Source organism: Apium graveolens, chromosome 10, assembly GCF_009905375.1.
Source record: "Apium graveolens cultivar Ventura chromosome 10, ASM990537v1, whole genome shotgun sequence".
In the NCBI taxonomy this organism is placed as follows: Eukaryota; Viridiplantae; Streptophyta; class Magnoliopsida; order Apiales; family Apiaceae; genus Apium; species Apium graveolens.
The window spans coordinates 176,102,126-176,120,522 of NC_133656.1; the positions used below are offsets into that span (position 1 = coordinate 176,102,126).

At 33.4% G+C, this 18,397-nt stretch overlaps 4 protein-coding genes across 4 annotated transcripts; all 4 read right to left on the reverse strand.

Annotated features, from left to right (window-relative positions):
* Nucleotides 1-967: 967 nt before the first annotated feature.
* Nucleotides 968-3,451, reverse strand: LOC141692600 (uncharacterized). Its single transcript, XM_074497491.1, has 2 exons — nucleotides 3,271-3,451; nucleotides 968-2,440 (listed from the first exon to the last, which is right to left on the reverse strand). Exons 1-2 carry the CDS (start codon nucleotides 3,291-3,293, stop codon nucleotides 1,303-1,305), a joined length of 1,161 nt encoding a protein of 386 aa, XP_074353592.1. The 5' UTR covers nucleotides 3,294-3,451; the 3' UTR covers nucleotides 968-1,302.
* Nucleotides 3,452-6,435: 2,984 nt separating this feature from the next.
* LOC141691335 (secreted RxLR effector protein 161-like) lies at nucleotides 6,436-7,176 on the reverse strand. Its single transcript, XM_074496066.1, has one exon. The coding sequence runs from the start codon at nucleotides 7,174-7,176 to the stop codon at nucleotides 6,436-6,438; it is 741 nt and encodes a 246-aa protein (XP_074352167.1).
* A 2,741-nt stretch (nucleotides 7,177-9,917) lies between these two features.
* LOC141691337 (uncharacterized) lies at nucleotides 9,918-10,946 on the reverse strand. The gene is made up of 3 exons (XM_074496067.1): nucleotides 10,744-10,946; nucleotides 10,353-10,473; nucleotides 9,918-10,220 (listed from the first exon to the last, which is right to left on the reverse strand). Exons 1-3 carry the CDS (start codon nucleotides 10,944-10,946, stop codon nucleotides 9,918-9,920), a joined length of 627 nt encoding a protein of 208 aa, XP_074352168.1.
* Nucleotides 10,947-12,885: 1,939 nt separating this feature from the next.
* LOC141693032 (laccase-12-like) lies at nucleotides 12,886-15,708 on the reverse strand. Its single transcript, XM_074498013.1, has 6 exons — nucleotides 15,355-15,708; nucleotides 15,117-15,268; nucleotides 14,761-15,005; nucleotides 14,474-14,602; nucleotides 13,428-14,387; nucleotides 12,886-13,264 (listed from the first exon to the last, which is right to left on the reverse strand). Exons 1-6 carry the CDS (start codon nucleotides 15,457-15,459, stop codon nucleotides 13,134-13,136), a joined length of 1,722 nt encoding a protein of 573 aa, XP_074354114.1. The 5' UTR covers nucleotides 15,460-15,708; the 3' UTR covers nucleotides 12,886-13,133.
* Nucleotides 15,709-18,397: the final 2,689 nt, after the last annotated feature.

Sequence of the window (18,397 nt, forward strand, 5' to 3'; positions counted from 1 at the left end):
ACCGAACCGGTATTCTGAAAACCGAACCGAACCAATTTTATAACCGAAATTTTGAAAAAAATTCAAATCAAATCGAACCGAAATTGTGCGGTTCGGTTCGATTTTGCTCGGCCCTATTTTTATATATGCAGGCACATATTTTTTTTACAACAGAACTATGTTTTCGTTTGGGAGTTCGATTAAAAACTATTATGCTATCAAAAAAAGTTCTTCTGGAAAAAGTATTGTTAGGTAAATTAGATGTCTGTTTAGTATTTTTCTAATTTATATATATTTTAAAATATAATATATAAAAATAATGTTTTGAGAAAGTTTGATGGTAAAACTGATAAATACTTCCTATAAAAGATAAAAACAATTTTTAAAATATGGGGAGATGCTTTACTAACACCAATTTTTAGATTAAAAGTTGTTGTAATTATTTATAACAAAAATACCAAACAACGCCTAAGGTTCGAACGAAGTCATCAAGTTGGAGAGCAACATGACAAGGCGAGGGGAACTTTTAATAAAAACTATTTTAACTCATGTAGTTCCTGTTAATATTTAAAAAATTTATTTATTTTATTATATTATAATTTAAAATATTTATATAAATATATAATAATTATAAATTTATAATAAAAATATTAAGATAACATGGGATCGTAATTTAGGAGTATAAATATATTATATCTAATAGTTTAATAATTTAGTAACTTAGCGGATATATAACATTATTTATTTATTTTTTAATAATAAAATAAACTATAATTATAATTTAATAGAATAAATAAACTATGTATATAGTAATTTAATATTTTAGTAATTTAACGGATATATAATACATATTTATTTATTTTTTTAATAATCAAAATTAAGGAATAACCGTTAAACCAAATTATAGCTCATTTTGATTATTATACTGGTGCCGGTTATTATAATATAGTATACATATGTAAGAAATTATGACTTAAACTCCAAACTATAAACTAGCAAAACACTAAGACAATAAATTAGTAAAACACTAACGGTTGATTATGTACATAAAGGATACCCATTAAAACATTCAAGCACAGCAGATTGTTGGCAGCAAAATATCTTACCAACTAACCGCCTAAAACCAGCTTTGTCTACTTAACTAGTGATCTTGACAGCAGAACAGGCAAATAGCAACAAGAAAGAAAGGATCAAAATGAAACGAACACAGTTTTGGGTGCTAAATCACCACAAAGATGGGAAAATGGCTCATTTCATGGTCCATGCGAACTCGGTGAGACAACCCAAAGTTGATTAGCTTATATCATATCACTGAGCACTGCTTTACTCTCCAAGCCCTGGATTGGCATCCATATTGAGTAGCCCGAACTCATCCAGTGAAAAATTAAAATCTTCCGGCCTCCCGGGTAACAGAAAGTCCAGGCCATGATTATCCACCGTCTGCTGATTATACATTTCAGGAGCTCTTCTATCAGAATACTGTGACTGGATAGACAAATTATAGGGGTCTCCTGGAAGCTCAATGTCCTGCAGGAACTGAGCCATGTCGTGATCATTGTTGTAGCCCCATCCGCTGTTACTACTGTCCTCACCAGGAAAAGAACCCGGGTCTAAACTTTGTAGAAGTTCATCCACATCAAACATTTCACCCTTCAAGAGACCCTGCTCAAGGTTAAATATGGCCTCTTCATTTGTTTTCTCATGCTCTTTCTTAATCTCCACAGGTTCTTCTTTCACTTCATTCTTTAGCATCGTAGCTTCCACTTCCGCGAGATCCTGGCAATTATTGGCTTTTGACTCACCTTCCACATCACTGAACTTCTTTTCTGAATTGTCTATCCCCACTTTTAGCTCCTTGTGATTGGGGGCTTTCGACTCACCTTCCACATCACTGCACTTCATTTCAAAATCATCAATCCCCACCTTCGAGTCCTTATCAGTACACACCTCGGTGTGGTTAGAAGAAGTATTAGTAAGTATTGAATCAGAACATGATATGCTAGGGGGAGAAGATGCACTGGAAGACTCCTTGCACGAACTATAATCTGGTAGATTAAGTCGAGCATTAGAGCCATACATTGCTCTTGCAGCTTCGTCATAGGCAAGAGCAGCTTCCACTGCATTTTGAAATGTGCCAAGCCACAACCTACTACCCCCACTAGGCTCCCGGATTTCAGCAACCCATTTACCCCACGTCCTCTGCCTCACACCTCTAAAGTTGGAACGCGTATTGTCAGGACCCCCTTTCCCTTTCATACATCCTTTCTTTGACCCCTTGGCATGAACATTACGAATTGGTCTAGCACTAGCACCAAGCTTCTCATTATAATCCTTCCAGAAAGCAAGCGTCTCTGCAACACTTTTGGCCTTGGTTCCGCTTCGTGACTTCCTCTTTCTGGAATCACCCATATGCACGGTTCCCAGATTTGATGACTGATTAATTACACCCATTATAGAGCTTCTGCAAAACAATGTCAACGACACTTTTAGCTAAAGAACAAGAAAAGTATCTAATTACAAACAAAATCAACACAATAAACAATCTGCATAAACAATTTAATATCCAGTTCCAAAGAGAAACAGAATAAACATGCTGGCGGTCCATTTTAACCATGTTCTACAAATCCAAAACTAGAAAAATCAATTAACGAGTAAAGGCCCGCGAAAATTAGTTAAACAGCAGAGGCCTACACCAGTGATCAGAAACCTTTCAGCTTAGAATATCTTAATTCACCTAATTCTATAATCGCTATTCGCTATACATATTCAAGCCTCGACATTGCACTAATATTAAAAAAACAACCAATTATACAATTGGACTTGTCTCATATGCCAATAAATACAATTATTTTTATCATGTCTCCGCTACTAAACATGCATACAATCACAATATACATACAAATAAAAGTGGTTTTAAAATCACCATTCCAAACATATGCCACTTAAATTCACCATATAAACCCTTTGTAAGTTGTAACAAATCAAATATAACCTAATTCAATACGAACATATACTACAGAACTACACTATAAACCACCATGCGACAAAGAGAGGGAGAGAGGGATGGAGGGAGAGGGGGGGGAGAGAGAGAGAGTAGGGGGGAGAGATATGGAGGGAGAAGGAGGAGAGTGGGGGAGAGAGATGTGGAAAGAGAGAGAGAGAGGCAAGAAGAACAGAGCACTAGACAATCAATACAACACCTAGCAAAGCAATCCCCAATCATCCCCAAACCCTAACCAAAAATTCAACAAAAACACTTAAAAACCCACAAAATTGACCAACTAAACATACCTCTGAGCGAGATTAGACAGCATTTAAACTCGATTCCACCACCTCCGAAAATACCTAGGGTTTCACCAACCTCAACCTTCAAGATTTACTTTAATTGTGTGTTTTCTCACTTTAAAGTGTGTGAAAATAAAGAAAACAAGAAATGCTCGGCAAAGAGGTCTCAAAACAATGTTTTGTAGCCTTCTCTAGAGCCTTGTAGATAAATATCTTTTTCAGTTACGCAAATATTTTATTATTAGGTGATTGGACACGTGGCGTATTTTGGACCAGTTATTGTGAAACGTGGCATGGAAAGTTCATGATACACACGGGTTTATCATTTCGATACACGTCCTTTTCTTGGCGCCGAAGTATTGTATGATACGGAGGAATTTGTGTCCTGGGTTTGTTCAGAGAGTAATTAACACGAAAATTTATAATTTTAATTTATTATGCTAAATTGAGATGTTCTTTTACGAAAAGGTGTTCACTATAATTTTAAAAAATAATTAATCAAGTTATATTAAATTTATTTATTTTTAAATTTATTGGATGCCACATAATAAGAAAAATCGTTGTGTATTGTTGGGTGCTGGGTTCTGGTTGAGACGCGATGGTTCTAGGTTGAAGTGTCAAAATTGGGTTTTGACTTGTATGTGGTGGTTTGAGTTTGACTATCTCACTGGTTTCAGTTTAGTGCGTCATGCAGTTCGTATATATCACATTACAATTATATTTTTTTCAATAATAAAATTGAGAAACTAATAAATATTCAATGATCAATAATAAATAAATAAATAAGTTTAAAAATTGTTATTGGCTTTATCTTCCACAACTATTTATTATGAGATTGAAATATTAAAAACAATCTAAAATATTTAACGGTTTTTTTAGCAGAATCATACACAGTTATGAATGAGAATTATGATGTTTCAAAATAAAATTACACAAAAATAAATGAATGCTTTGAAACCTAAAAGTTTGGTGTTTATAAATTGATGTGAAATTTATTATTGTTATTTGTTAAAATTGATTAGAATAGGTTTCTATAATTTTAAACCAAATTTTTTGATTAGCATTACATTATTAATTCAAGCCAGCATAATTTGATTTCCGAACTAATTTGAAGAGAATATTTAAGCACACTGATATAAGAAGAATTATATTCTAACTTTCCGCCCCCAGGAGCAGCGCGCTTCTAATAATTAAATATTTAATCAAGTTTAAGAATACAGTTTAAGTGTGTAGTCTACTGTTCTCTCTATCCCATTAAATTATATATATTACTTTTTGATACGTTTTTTAATATTCTTATAAAATATATTTTTATAATTTTTTTTAAAATATTTTTTTTATGTTTAAACTTTAATTTTATTAAAAAAAATAAAAAAAAAATATTATAAAATTATATTTTATAAAATTTTTGAAATATGTGTAAATAATGAATATACAAGGGGACGGGGCTAATTGCTAATTGCATGTATAATGAAATAGTTTTGGCCATTGAACATAGGTGTTGACAAGATCTTCTAATGTGAAAACATGCATGACGAACCCCATTTCATCATTTGCTCATACTTTAACGGAAACAAAGCTGAGCAACTAGCAAGTTTTTATATTATAAATAGATGCATATATAATAAAAAAATTATTAAAATTAGTATATCATGTAATAAAAGGAATGCGAAATCTGAATGTTAATTTTGTTATTAAATATATTCATTAATTTTATTAATCATTTATCAGACATTACATACATAATTGTTATAACACAACTACCCTATTAAATTAAATTTAATATAAATGAGTACTATTAAATATCTCAACTCGTTATGAGTTTATTGCTATGCCTCCCCTGTAAATTTCATAAAATTATAAATTATATTAGTAACAAAACAGATTAATCATCAAACACCGTACATGTATCAATGAAAGTCCCTAGTTGCAAATCCTACTCAATTTAATCATTAACTCAAGTTGATGCAAAATTTTAATTTTTACACATGACCAACTTAATTTTTAAACTAACGACTAAAATGAATAAAATTTAGTAATTTACAATTGGTAACCAAACAGATACATTTTAATACCATGAGTCATGTATTTAAAAATTAACCCAAATAAATCTAATATAGTTAATATATATTTGTATATACGATAATTAATATACATTTGAATTAGTTCCCATGCGAGTCCAATTCTATAAGATATCATTTAAAAAGAATTTTCCCGATTAATATAATTTTTAAAGTTAAATTTATAAAAAGTAATGGTGAAATTTATAGTAAAATGACTATGTACAATTAAAAAACAGGAAACTATTTAGCAGAGAATTTAGGAAACTAAATTGTAAGAACTAATAAAAAATTAATTAAAAATAAAAAAATGCTAGAGAATATTCAAATTAAATTCCAAAATTATTCTCAAATAGCACGTAACATTGCTTAATTGATTAAGATTTAATTACAAAATCAAACTCATGTACTCGCATTAAAAGTACTAATTAAAATAATTTTGTTATAAACCATGACTTAAAATGTTAGTTATGTTTAATATAGAGGAAGTATCGGAGAATAAAATATATGGAGAAAAAGTTATATCTCATTTCATTAGCTAAATTAGTTATTTATAGTAGTTGGTTTACAAGTCTTACTAAATAAGCTATTCAAATCTTCTCCATTAAGTATTACAAAACTTTCTCGATAAGTCTTACAAGTCTTCCTCGATAAGTTTCACAAGTCTTCCTGATTAAGTTTATTTCTTAAAAAGCTGTGCAAGTCTTCCTCAGTAAGATCTGAGAGACTTCATAGATACGATTTAACAATCACTTTATATTTATTCAAATATTTTAACATTCCCCCTTGATTGTCAAATGCGAGTTATTGCAAAGATTGACTGCCTCGTTAAAACCTTGCAAGGAAAAACCGAGTGGGATAAAAACCTTGACAAAGGAAAAAGAGTACAGCCTCCCCCTGAATAAAATGTCTCACATTTTGACATTTTGATGTAGCAAATTTTTTAAACTCTGCATACCCATATTATTTTTCAGCTTCTCAAATGTTGATGTATGTAATGATTTTGTAAGTATATCCTCCAGATTATCGCATGAGCGAACTTGTTGAACATTAATATCACCATTTTCTTGAAGTTCATGAGTGTAAAGAATTTTAGCAATATGTGTTTTGTTCAATCCCCTTTAATATATCCTTCCTTAAGTTGTTTGATGTCGGCCGAGTTATCATCGAATAAAACTGTACGACTGTTTAAAATATTTGATAATCTACATGATTCTCGTATATGTTGAATGACCGACCTTAGCCAAATACATTCTCTGCTTGCTTGATGAATTGCTAGTAACTCTGTGTGGTTTGATGAAGTTGCAGCCATAGTCTGTTTTGTAGACTTCCAATGGATAACAGTATTACAATATGTAAAGAGGTAACCTGTTTGTGATCTTTCAAAGTGAGGATCTGACATGTATCCAGCATCTGCATATCCAACTAGCCGCGATCTTGAATTGTTTGGGAAGAATAGTCCAAGATCGATTGTCCCTCGAAGATATCTGAATATATGTTTGATTCCATCCCAATGCCTTTTAGTAGGGTCAGAACTAAATCTTGCCAACAGGTTCACTGCAAATACAATATCAGGTTGTGTGTTGTTTGTAAGATATATGAGAGCACCAATTGCACTGAGATGTGGAACTTCAGGTATAAGAGCCTCTTCATCTTGTTTTCTAGGGCGTAAAGGATCCTTTTCAAGCTCGAGTGATCGAACAACCATTGGTGTGGTTAGTGGATGAGCTTTGTCCATGTACAACCGATCAAGAATCTTTTCAGTGTAGTTTGATTGATGAACAAATATTTCTGAAGATAAGTGCTCCACCTGTATACCCAAACAAAATCTCGTTCTTCCAAGATCTTTCATTTTAAACTCATTTTTCAAATAGTTAGCAACATTAATATTATCTTCAGTAGTACCGATAATATTCAAATCATCCACATATACAATAATAATAACAAAACCAGTTGATGATTGTTTAATAAAAATACAAGGTCACACTTGATTATTAACATATCCATCATTTAATAAGTATTCACTAAGCCTGTTGTACCACATACGACCAGATTATTTCAAACCATACAATGATCGTTATAATTTAACAAAATATAAATGTCGAGGCTTAGTGTCCTCAATATTTAATCCTTCAAAAATTTTCATATAAATATCATTATCAAGTGATCCATATAGGTATGCATCCATACATGCCATACCCATTAGAAAATGAAAAGTAACTTCATCTAGTACAGGAGATTATGTTTCCTGGTAATCAAAACCAGGTTTTTGAGAGAATCGCTGGGCTACTAGCCGGGCATTATATCTCACAATTTCAATTCTCTCATATCGTTTTTGTACAAACACCCATTTATTCTCGACGGAGATTGCACCAGCTGGTGTTTTGACTGCAGGTCCAAATATATTTCTCTTGCACAAGGATTGCAATTCTTCTTGAATCGCAATTTTTCATTTTGGCCAACCATCTCGGTGTCGACACTCTTCCACACTTTGTGGTTCAGGATCGGAGTTCATAATAATATCAGATGCCACAGAAAAAGCATATACATCAACAATCTCAATACTCCTATGATCCGATAATTTCGCGTTATGGACATAATTTATTGAGATCTCATAGTTTTCAGGTACCTTTGCTTCTGCGGAAGCATTTTCCACTTCTGGGGCATGTGCCACTTCTGGAGCAACATTCTCTTCTGAAGGCAATCCCACGTTTGGGAGTTTTGTTACAGCCACTTCAAAAGGCAATACCACTTCTGGGGTATTTTCTGAAACTTTTGCCACTTCTGGGGCAATTCCATTCAATTTCCGTTTTCGTGGTACAATATCATTTGCACCAATTGGTGTACCACGCTTTTGGCGTGACTTTGAATCACCAATCAATTTCGCTGAAATTGATTTATTGTCAGGGATTTCAATCCTGGCCGGAGCATTAACAACAGGTATATATGATTTCACAGTATGTCTAGAATCATTAAATGCATCCGACATTTAATTAGCAATATTTTGTATCTGTATAATTTTTTGAACCTCGGATTCACATTGTTTAGTACGCGGATCAATAGCATTTAATCTTGAGGCATTCCATGATATTTCTGAATTTAATTTATGCAAAATTTTATCTCCCCCTAATGTAGGGAACATAGATTCATCAAAACGACAATCAGCATATCGAGCGGTAAAAATATCACAAGTTAATGGTTCCAGATACCTTATAATAGATGGAGAATCAAAACCAATATATATACCAATTCTTCTTTGAGGTCCCATTTTAGTTCTTTGTGGTGTGATATAGGTACATACACAACACAACCAAATACTTTTAAATAAGATATATTAGGTACTTGACCAAGAACCAATTCTTGAGGGAATTGTTTGTGGTAAACAGAAGGCCTTATTCTAATTATATTTGCAGCATGAAGTACTGCATGACCCCAAACATATATAGGTAACTTTGCTCTTAGGATTAAGGGACGGGCCATAAGTTGAAGTCTTTTAATTAAGGATTATGCTAAACCATTTTGCGTATGTACGTGAGCTACCAGGTGTTCGACTGCGATTCCTACTGACATACAATAATCATTAAAAGTTGTAGATGTAAATTCAGCAGCATTATCTAGTCGGATTGATTTAATGGGATGGTCAGGAAATCGAACTCGAAGTTTAATTATTTGGGCAAGTAATTTGGCAAATGCCGTATTTCGGGTTGTAAGTAGACATAAATGAGACCATCGAGTTGACACATCAATTAAAACCATAAAGTACCTAAATGGGCCAGAAGATGGATGAATAGTACCACAAATGTCACTTTGAATTCTTTCTAAGAATTTCGGGGACTCAGTTTGAAGCTTAACTGGGGATGGTCGGACAATTAATTTTCCTAAGGAACATACTGAACAATGAAGTTCATCTTGGGATATTATCTTTTGAGTTTTATGAGGATGTTCCACATAATTTTCAACGATACGACGCATCATAGATACTCCTGGATGACTGAGTCTTTCGTGCCAAAGAAAAAGTAGTTTTGGGTTTATGACTTTGGGGATGTTGACACTATGAGATTCAAGAACTCGTATACTCGTAACATATAATTCTGAAGAAACCGAGTGGAATTTTTCTAAGACCCTTTTATTGTCAACGGTGTTTGAGGTGATGAGAAGGTATTCTTTTTCATTCTCATTAGTATTTTCAACGTGAAACCCAGACGGATATCTTTAAAACTTTGTAGGTTTCTTGTTGACTTGCTAGAGTATAAAGCCTCTTGTATGTGTATGTGTGTCTTATTTGGTAGAAAAAAAATTAGCTTTTCCAAAACCTTCTATTATTTTTGATGTACCCGATACCGTCCAAACATGTGAGGTTGTTTTAGTCAACTGTGAAAAGTATTTCTGACTCTGTAAAATAGTGTGTGTGGTTGCGCAGTCAACAATGCATATATCTTCCATCTCTATACATATATAAACGAAAAACATCTTTATTAAAAAAAACACCGAGTACATAGAACAATAACATGAAACAAGTACATAAAATGAGTACATAATGGAAATAAGTAAAATACAAAGGAAATAAGTAATGTAAGACAATACATATGAAGTCTAGTCGTCTAAACCATAATAAAGATTAGTACCAGTGTCTATTTCATTTGAGGCCTTATTGACTGGTTCATTAACTAGATTATAATTAGCGAAATTGGTTCCTACTCTCTTTTCATTATTCCTTTTGGATGACTCGTAGAGATCAACAAGATGTTTGAGTGTGCGACAAGTATGTTGCCAGTGCCTCTCAGATCCGTACACATGACAGATGTCTCGGTTCTCCCCTTCTTTGGGTGCCTTTCTTTTATTTGGCACTTCACGTTGCCATTTCTGGCGGTCAGAGTTATAACCATCATGTTGCCACTTCAGGTGACCAAAATGATATTGATTGCGAAACCGGCCACGGAAATTTTCACGTCCACAGTTTCATCCATAACCTCGTTCTCATCTATGCCCTTTCCCACGTTCATTCTTCAGGAATGACGTGCTATGTACTTCAGGTAACTGGGCAGAGCCTGTGGGACGTATCTGACGATTTTTCAGTAGCAACTCATTATTTTTTTCAGCCACAAGAAGGAGAGATATCAGCTCGCCATATTTCTGAAAATCCCGCTCCCTATATTGTTGAGCCAGGATTATAGTGTTGGGGTGAAAGGTTGAGAGGGTCTTTTCAATCATTTCAGCATCAGTAATATTTTCACCACATAAAATTAATTTTGAGCTTATCTTGAAAAGATCAGAATTATATACAGCTAAAGATTTAAAATTCTGTAAACTCAAATTAATCCAGTCATATCGGGCAGATGACAAGTGAACAAGTTTCTGGTGATCAAATCTATCCTCGAGATTATTCCAAAGGTTGAGTGGATGTTTGATAGTGAGTTACTCAGATTTTAAATCTTCGTGGATGTGATGCCTAAGAAAGATAGTTGCTTTTGTATTTTGTTCAACAATTGAGATTTTTTCTGGATCAATAGTATCTTTTAGGCTATTAGCACTAAGGTGTAATTCCGCATCAAGGACCCATGACAAATAATTATTCCCCGAAACATCCAAGACAACAAACTCTAATTTTGCAAGATTCGCCATTTTAAATAGATTTTAAATAAGATATAATATGTCACATAATATTTAAATAGGCAAGTTGAAATAATAACTTTATACAAAAGTTACGACGGCATAGCCGGCCAGAAAACTTTTGATTATTACTTGACGACAGCGCCATCTTTATAGTAGTATTACTTGGCGGTAAAGCCATCTTTATAGTATTATTTGACGGCATAACCATCTTTATAGATTTCAATTAGTAACATAAATAAAAATGTAACAATAATTAGAATAAAATGAGTAAAAGAAATCGTACCTCTTTTATGAAATAGTTTTAGTTGATAGAGACTCGTGAGTCAGAATAAGTCGTAACTCTTTCGAGAATAAAGCTTCAGTTGGCAGAGACTCGTGGGTCAGAATAAGTCGTAGCTCTTTCGAGAATAAAACTTCAGTTGACAGAGACTCGTGCTGATAACGTGTTATAAATCTTGACTGAAAATATTAGTTATGTTTAATGTAGAGGAAGTATAGGAGAATAGAATATATGAAGAGAAAGTCGTATCTCATTTCATTAGCTAAATGAGCTATTTATAGTAATTGGTTTACAAGTCTTACTAAGTAAACTATTCAAATCTTATTCATTGAGTATTATAAAACTTTCTCGATAAATTTTACAAGTATTTCTCGATAAGTTTTACAAGTCTTACTCGATAAGTTTTACAAGTTTTTCTGATTAAATTTTTTTCTCAAAAAACTGTGCAAATCTTCTTCAGCAAGATTTAATAAACTTTATCAATACGGTTTGACAATCACTTTATGTGTATATAAATATTTTAACAAATTTATGTTACTCCAACTATGCCACATTATTAGTCAATTTTCCCGATTTGAACCTTTGAGACAACCATGAAATGAAAAATTTTAACACAATAATTATCTTACAGCAAACAACACCTAGCAGCTATTGTATATCCGAATGCAACTTCAACCGTACTGAATGGATAAATACATGTTACTTATACATATCTTAACGGTCTTTGTAAATTATGGTCTGAACTCTGGAGTTGTGTCATTGACGCAGGAGTATGGCACATTGAATATAGCACATAGTATATACATCAGATAGATATGGATAAACACAAGACATGAAAGCAAGCAAAGTAGTCTAAAAACTGACACGCGTCCTCTTGACAAAAATCTTATTTTCGAAGTCTGACACGTGTTGTAACAGTAGATATATATTGTACTAGCTTTCAATACAAAGTTCATTTCATATTTGATGTTTTTCACGTTTGGTCGAAAAGAAATTTAAGACGATGATATGTATCCTGATTAATTCGATTACCAATTTCTTGTCAAATTTTACGATTTTAATTTTCACTTGATTTATGAGATAATTACAAGAAAATTAATATAAGACAATGGTAATTAGTCATTGTTTTGTTTATAAGTAATGCTATTTATCTCGATTTGTATGCGGAAATCAATACAGGATAACGATAGTTAATCACTGTTTTGGAGAATTTTGTTTATGAGTAATTCTATCTCTCTCAATTTGTATATCAAAAGTATGCTCTAAAGAGCTTTTTAGTATGCTCTGAATAAATTTTTTATTTTCAAGGATTCACCTACAGCACAAGAGATTGTATTATTTATGAGAAAACAATCATCAATATTTTGACAATTTAGTTTTGAAACGATTTGTTATGTGAGATTTTATCTGCGCATAAATTATATTATTTATGAAAAAATAATTAATAATATCTTGATAATTTAGCATTTTGAAACGATTTGCTACGTGAGATTTTGTGTGCCCGATTTACTACATCAGTCATAGTGGTTTGGTTTGTTGTATTAAAAGAGAGTTGAATATATCTTCTACAATCTTCGTCGAGTATTAAGATGCAAATGCAGTACTGGATAGAAAGTTGTATAGCATAACACAAAACTTTTATACTACATTTGCTCTAAAGAGTAAAGCAATACAAATGTAACCAACATACATAATGGGGTCTAATCCTAACAGATATATGTTTGGTCGAAGTTTGAAATTACTACATATGTTATCTCGACCTGGTTTAATCTATCAAGATTCTGAATTGAAAAAACAAATCATAACTAGCTCCAATGTGGAGCAGACAACATTAAAAAGTAAAGCAGGGTCCATCTCAAATAATCATGTTTGTTGTACTGAATGATTATGTTGTTGATAACTTGGTAGCATCATGATCAGCACTTGGGGAAATCTGGTGGAGGTTTCGTTAAGGTCTGTGATTCTCCGACTCCATTTTCTACGATAAAAGTCATGGCTAATCCCCAGCCTATGTGAACATCCAAGTGACAATGCATAATCCAAACCCCTGTGACACAATATATGATTAGACTTTGTTTTTTCGAAACATATGGAGAACTAGTATCAGTGGAGACATGTGTGTGTGAGTATCATAGTTGGCTCTGCAGGCCTTCAATAAAAACTAGTATATATCAGATAGAAAAGAAGACTTGTGTAGTAATTAATCTTACCAGGATTATCGGCAACAAATCTAATGACAGACCATCCGTTGACGGCAACACTGGCTGTATTACGAAGAGGTGGATCAACAAGGTTGAATTTAGATGTGTCGGTTTTAGGATTGAAGTTTCCGAATCCCTCTGCAACAATGTAGAAATCGTACCCGTGTAAATGAATTGGATGATTCTCAGCTGTGAATATGCTTGTTCCCTGTAACACAACTTGGACTGTGGAACCATATTTGAGCTTGTAAACTTTAGTCCCGGTTGATGGTTGCCAGAGCGACCGGCTTACATTACCAGTGTAATCAAATTTCACTGGCGGAACTTTTGGAAAATCAGTAGTGAAAACTCCAGGAATTTTATCATAATATGCTTTTAGTATGGAGGTGTTTGATGGAAGAGAAAATGAGTTGTTGTTCATGCTGGCAGTAAAGCGAGTTCCGTTGGGACCCTGACAGTTTCTAGCTCTGGTCTTTGGTGGGCATTTGTTAAGACCTAGGCCAACTGTGATGAAGAGGCTTTCGTCGATCTTAGTTGGGACAGGTACTTGTCTTGGGCTTTTGAAACTGGCGGTGAAGGCTGTGGCTGTAGCTGTATCGTTAAATGCTGGGAGAGAAGGGAAAACAGGTTTTGTGGTGGCACAGTTTTTAGAAGCGCAAGCTGCTGTTTTGTACTCGAGGATGGCCGTAGTAGTGGTGTTGTCAAATGGGGCACCTTGGCCGCTTGCATAAGCACGCGCTGCCATGTAGTAACGACCTGGTGGCTGATCAGCTTTAATGAGTACATCCGTTGTTTGGCCCGGACCTAGCATGAGTACTTTTGTGGTGAAGGGTTTGACATAAGAGGCGTCCGCTCCAACAATTGTAAGTTTGTGGTTGGCCACTGCGAAGAAAAGCTGTTGGTTGAGTGCAGAGTTGATGACGCGCAGGAGGTTGGTCTCACCAGAACTCACTGGAACTATCACCGTGCCTGAATAACAAAAACTACAATTGTTAATATTACAAGAATTTCTGCTTGTACAACTTCTGAGTAGACAAGTATAGAAGCAAATTAACCTTTACTGGAGCATTTGTATAGATCACCGGGTTGACCATTGATGGTATATGCATCCGAGACATTGGGAGCTCCTCCTGTTCTTGTAGCCTCTCGTATGACATCGATTGGGTTTGCATCCCACCATTCACCTGATCATAACGACAATTCCCTTTTAGAAAATTTATAATACAATAAAATTTACTTGTACATTTTAAATCATAACTTCAACTGATCAGAGACTAGACAATGCATGTAGTTGATTTCATTTCAAGCAAATATATGAGGTGCTTCAAATAGCAAAACATACCCATCAGAATTGGTGTTTCACGCTTTGGCTTAGGAAAAGGATATGAGTCTCCTTCCTTTGGGTGAATGATTAAAGCTCCATAAACAGTGGCTCTGAGCCATGAACTGTGAGCATGCCACCACAGTGTTCCTTCTTGGCCTTGGACTGTAAACCTGTAGGTGTAACTCTGTCCTGGTCTAATTGGACATTGTGTGATAAATTCAGGTCCATCTGCCCACGCTGTCCTCATCTGTCGGACACCATGCCTAATATCCCAGTCCAAAAAAAAAAGTTACATCATTTGAAAGAAAAATGTACGTATATTTAACAAAAATCGAATATTATATGAATCATTTCATGCTGGTGTCTGCATTTACCAGTGAACGGTAACGTTGTAGCGAGCTTTGTTAGTAACTTTCACCTCCAAAGTGTCACCGTTATTTATCTCCAAGGTTGGTCCCGGGAACTGCCCATTAACTGTAATGGTATTGTGTGTTGTGCACAGTCTCTTCACTTTGGTTGCTTGAATCTAATTCAGATCAAACCAAAAACACTTATTAAGTAAAGAAATAAACACATACAATTTCCTAGCAAGGGAAAAAGAAGAAGACATACAACAAAATCATGATGCTGAACTTTTGCATCTGTTGCATTTGCTAAGAAAAATAATAGGCCTGCGACGAAGACGAATCGCCATTGGCTAGTGCTGTAAGCTTCCATATTTAGCTGAATGAAAGTTGTAAAAATGTGAAGTGATTAGTTTGTGGAAGAGTAGTACAATGAGCTTTGGTTTTATAGTGTAAAAAAACAGAGGCCAGAGAAGGTGATTTTCAAGGTTGGCAGAGTAGGTTCTGATTCAGCATGGTCAGCTTGCAGGACCAAAACTTGGTTCAAAATCTAGACGAGTTGGTGCACCCACTAACTTATCAAACTGATGATTTTTTGGTTTTTGCTTGATTCACAAGTCTTCTAATTTCACACTGTAACCATCATTGTTAGTAGCTACATTTGGTTATTAGTGCGCGCTTTACACTAATTAAAACTTAATTAATTTGGATTCTTTTCTCAGAGAAATAAACTTACATTGGTATTATAACTTTTTGCTGATTGGTTTTTTCTTTTGATATGTGCATGCATCTTTATATTAAGTTTCTACGATACTTCTGGTGCAACCATTTGAATTTTTCAGCCCCTTGTGCATAAAACAAGGACTAAGATTCTTGCTGGAACTTAGCTTAATCGTACAGGACTAGAGTATGTTATGTCATAGCCGAGCAAGACTTGAACCTGGAGGCCCCTTATATTAAACTACTCCAAAATTTTCAATTCTCTTTTGTAAATCTATATTATCTTTTGGTAGGTTGATTACTACTTTAAAAAAATTTAAAAAATATTATTTAATTAAAATAAATAAATCATGTATCTCATATAACTACAAATTATAATCCAGCTTGATATCTAAGAGCACTCAACTTCTTTCTTAGTAAGAAATCAAATACTTTCATAATTAATTTTATTAATTCAAATTATAAATATATTAAAATATTTATTATTTTATTATATTATAATTTGAGAACACAATTAGATTACTTGTTGATAATGCTACGTATCACATTTATCTGTTTACTTTGGAGTATCAATTAGCTAATACCCCTCTTTAGTTATTGAGTAATTGTCAAGACAGACAATTTTATTTGAATTAGCTTGGTTGTTTTGTTTTCTTATGCTATATTGCTATGCACAATTTTGATAAGTAAATTGACATTTTTTCGGAGTGTTGTCATGCGACTAATTAGTTTGTTCATGTCATGATTGTATATCATGCCTTTAATTACATAATTCGGTGCAAAAGATGATATTTTTGGGCATAAAATGCAGTATATATATGTTCTTCTTTTATGAAAAGGTTAATCAAATAGTTTTTATAAATTTTGTAGACTTTATATATCGTAGCAATAGTGGTTGATAATCCGAACGATCAATTACTCCATGAACTTTAAACATTATTCAATGACATAATTATTATTATAATTGTTTTCTTATATTCAAACTTTTTATTCATTTAACATAAGTTTTAATGTATAGAATTTGCTAGAAATAACTAGTATGTAAATTAAGAGGAGACGTTGAGTCTTGGAGTTTTATTACACTTGATAAATACAATTTTTGGATTTGATAGATTGTGATAGGTTGGTGAGTGTACTAGATTAACGTAATTTTCAACAATTGTAATGATGATAATTTGGATAGAAATAAATAAATAAAGAGAGTTTGAAATAATTAGTCTAGTTTTGTTTATACGCTTTTGGCTATGTAGGGAACACTCATGCATGCACGTTCTTCCCGAATGGACTTCCTCAGGCTTAAGGTTAGTTGTAGAAATTTACAAGTTGCAGTGGGACATCCAAATTAAGCTTCATGATTAAAGATAATGCAGCTTACTGTTCCAAAATTTGGGCAACATATTATGAACGATACGACCCAATTCTAACGGACAAATTTGAATCATCTGTATTTTCGTAATTTAATTTATCCCCTGATTTGCTAACTACTTCGTTGTCTTATTTTCCTCTCTGTAGCAATGAAATATATCAATCAACCTTCTATGACTTTTGAAACACATTCTTCTTCTCCGTAGGTTCTAATTAACTCAATTTGAAGGACATCTATATGGGTATAATTGTCCAACTGAATCATTAAATGATGTATTCCCATTCTTTTCGTTAAGTCAATACTACTTTCTACCGCTTTCATTTCATCACAAACTTGTGATGACATATCAAATTTTATTTTCAAAATTGAAAGTTATACGAGTTTTGTTAAAGTAATATAAGATCCTGAACAAGATCATTTTCTAACATTTTGATATTTTAAAATAACTGATTTTTTGACATGGTATCAAAACTAAGGCTGACAGATAATTCAGGTTCGATCCCTGCCCTAAATTTATAAGGGACATAAAAAGCAAATTTATGCCCCAAAAATCGGCGCACGTGATCCACTTTTGGACCCATAAATGAGTTTTCAAGTGAGGGGGAGTGTTCTATCCCCACCACCCAACATTTCTCACAATTTATAAGGAGATAAATCGTAATCCACTTTTGGACCCATAAATGGGTTTTCGGGGTTTTCGAGTGAGGGGGAGTGTTCGATCCTTACCATCCCAACATTTCTCACAATTTATAAAAGACAAATCTATACCTCAGATATGGGCGCCGTGATCCATTTTTCGACCCATAATTGAATTTTCGAGTGAGGGGGAGTGTTAGAAGAATAATATTCTGTAACGACTTGAAATTTTAGAATAATTGGTTACTCGTAATACAATAAAACACTCGTGATCTTATTAGTTTACCAATTTTTTTACATGAAGTAAACGCATTTCAGGTTATAATCTTCGAACACATATATACACGCATATCTCATTGCCGTATTATATGTAAAATTACTACTCCCTCCGTCCCGGTGGGTTGTTTACATTGGGGGACGGGGGATCGGCACGCATTTTAAGGCTCCCGTAAAACATGTTTCTCTAAATAATTTTAAATATTTTTTTCTTTTAAATAAAAATATAATATTTAAACTTTTATACAGAAAAAGAAAATTCTAAAAAAAAATTATAGAATTATATTTTATAGTAGCCTTAAAGTGCGTGACA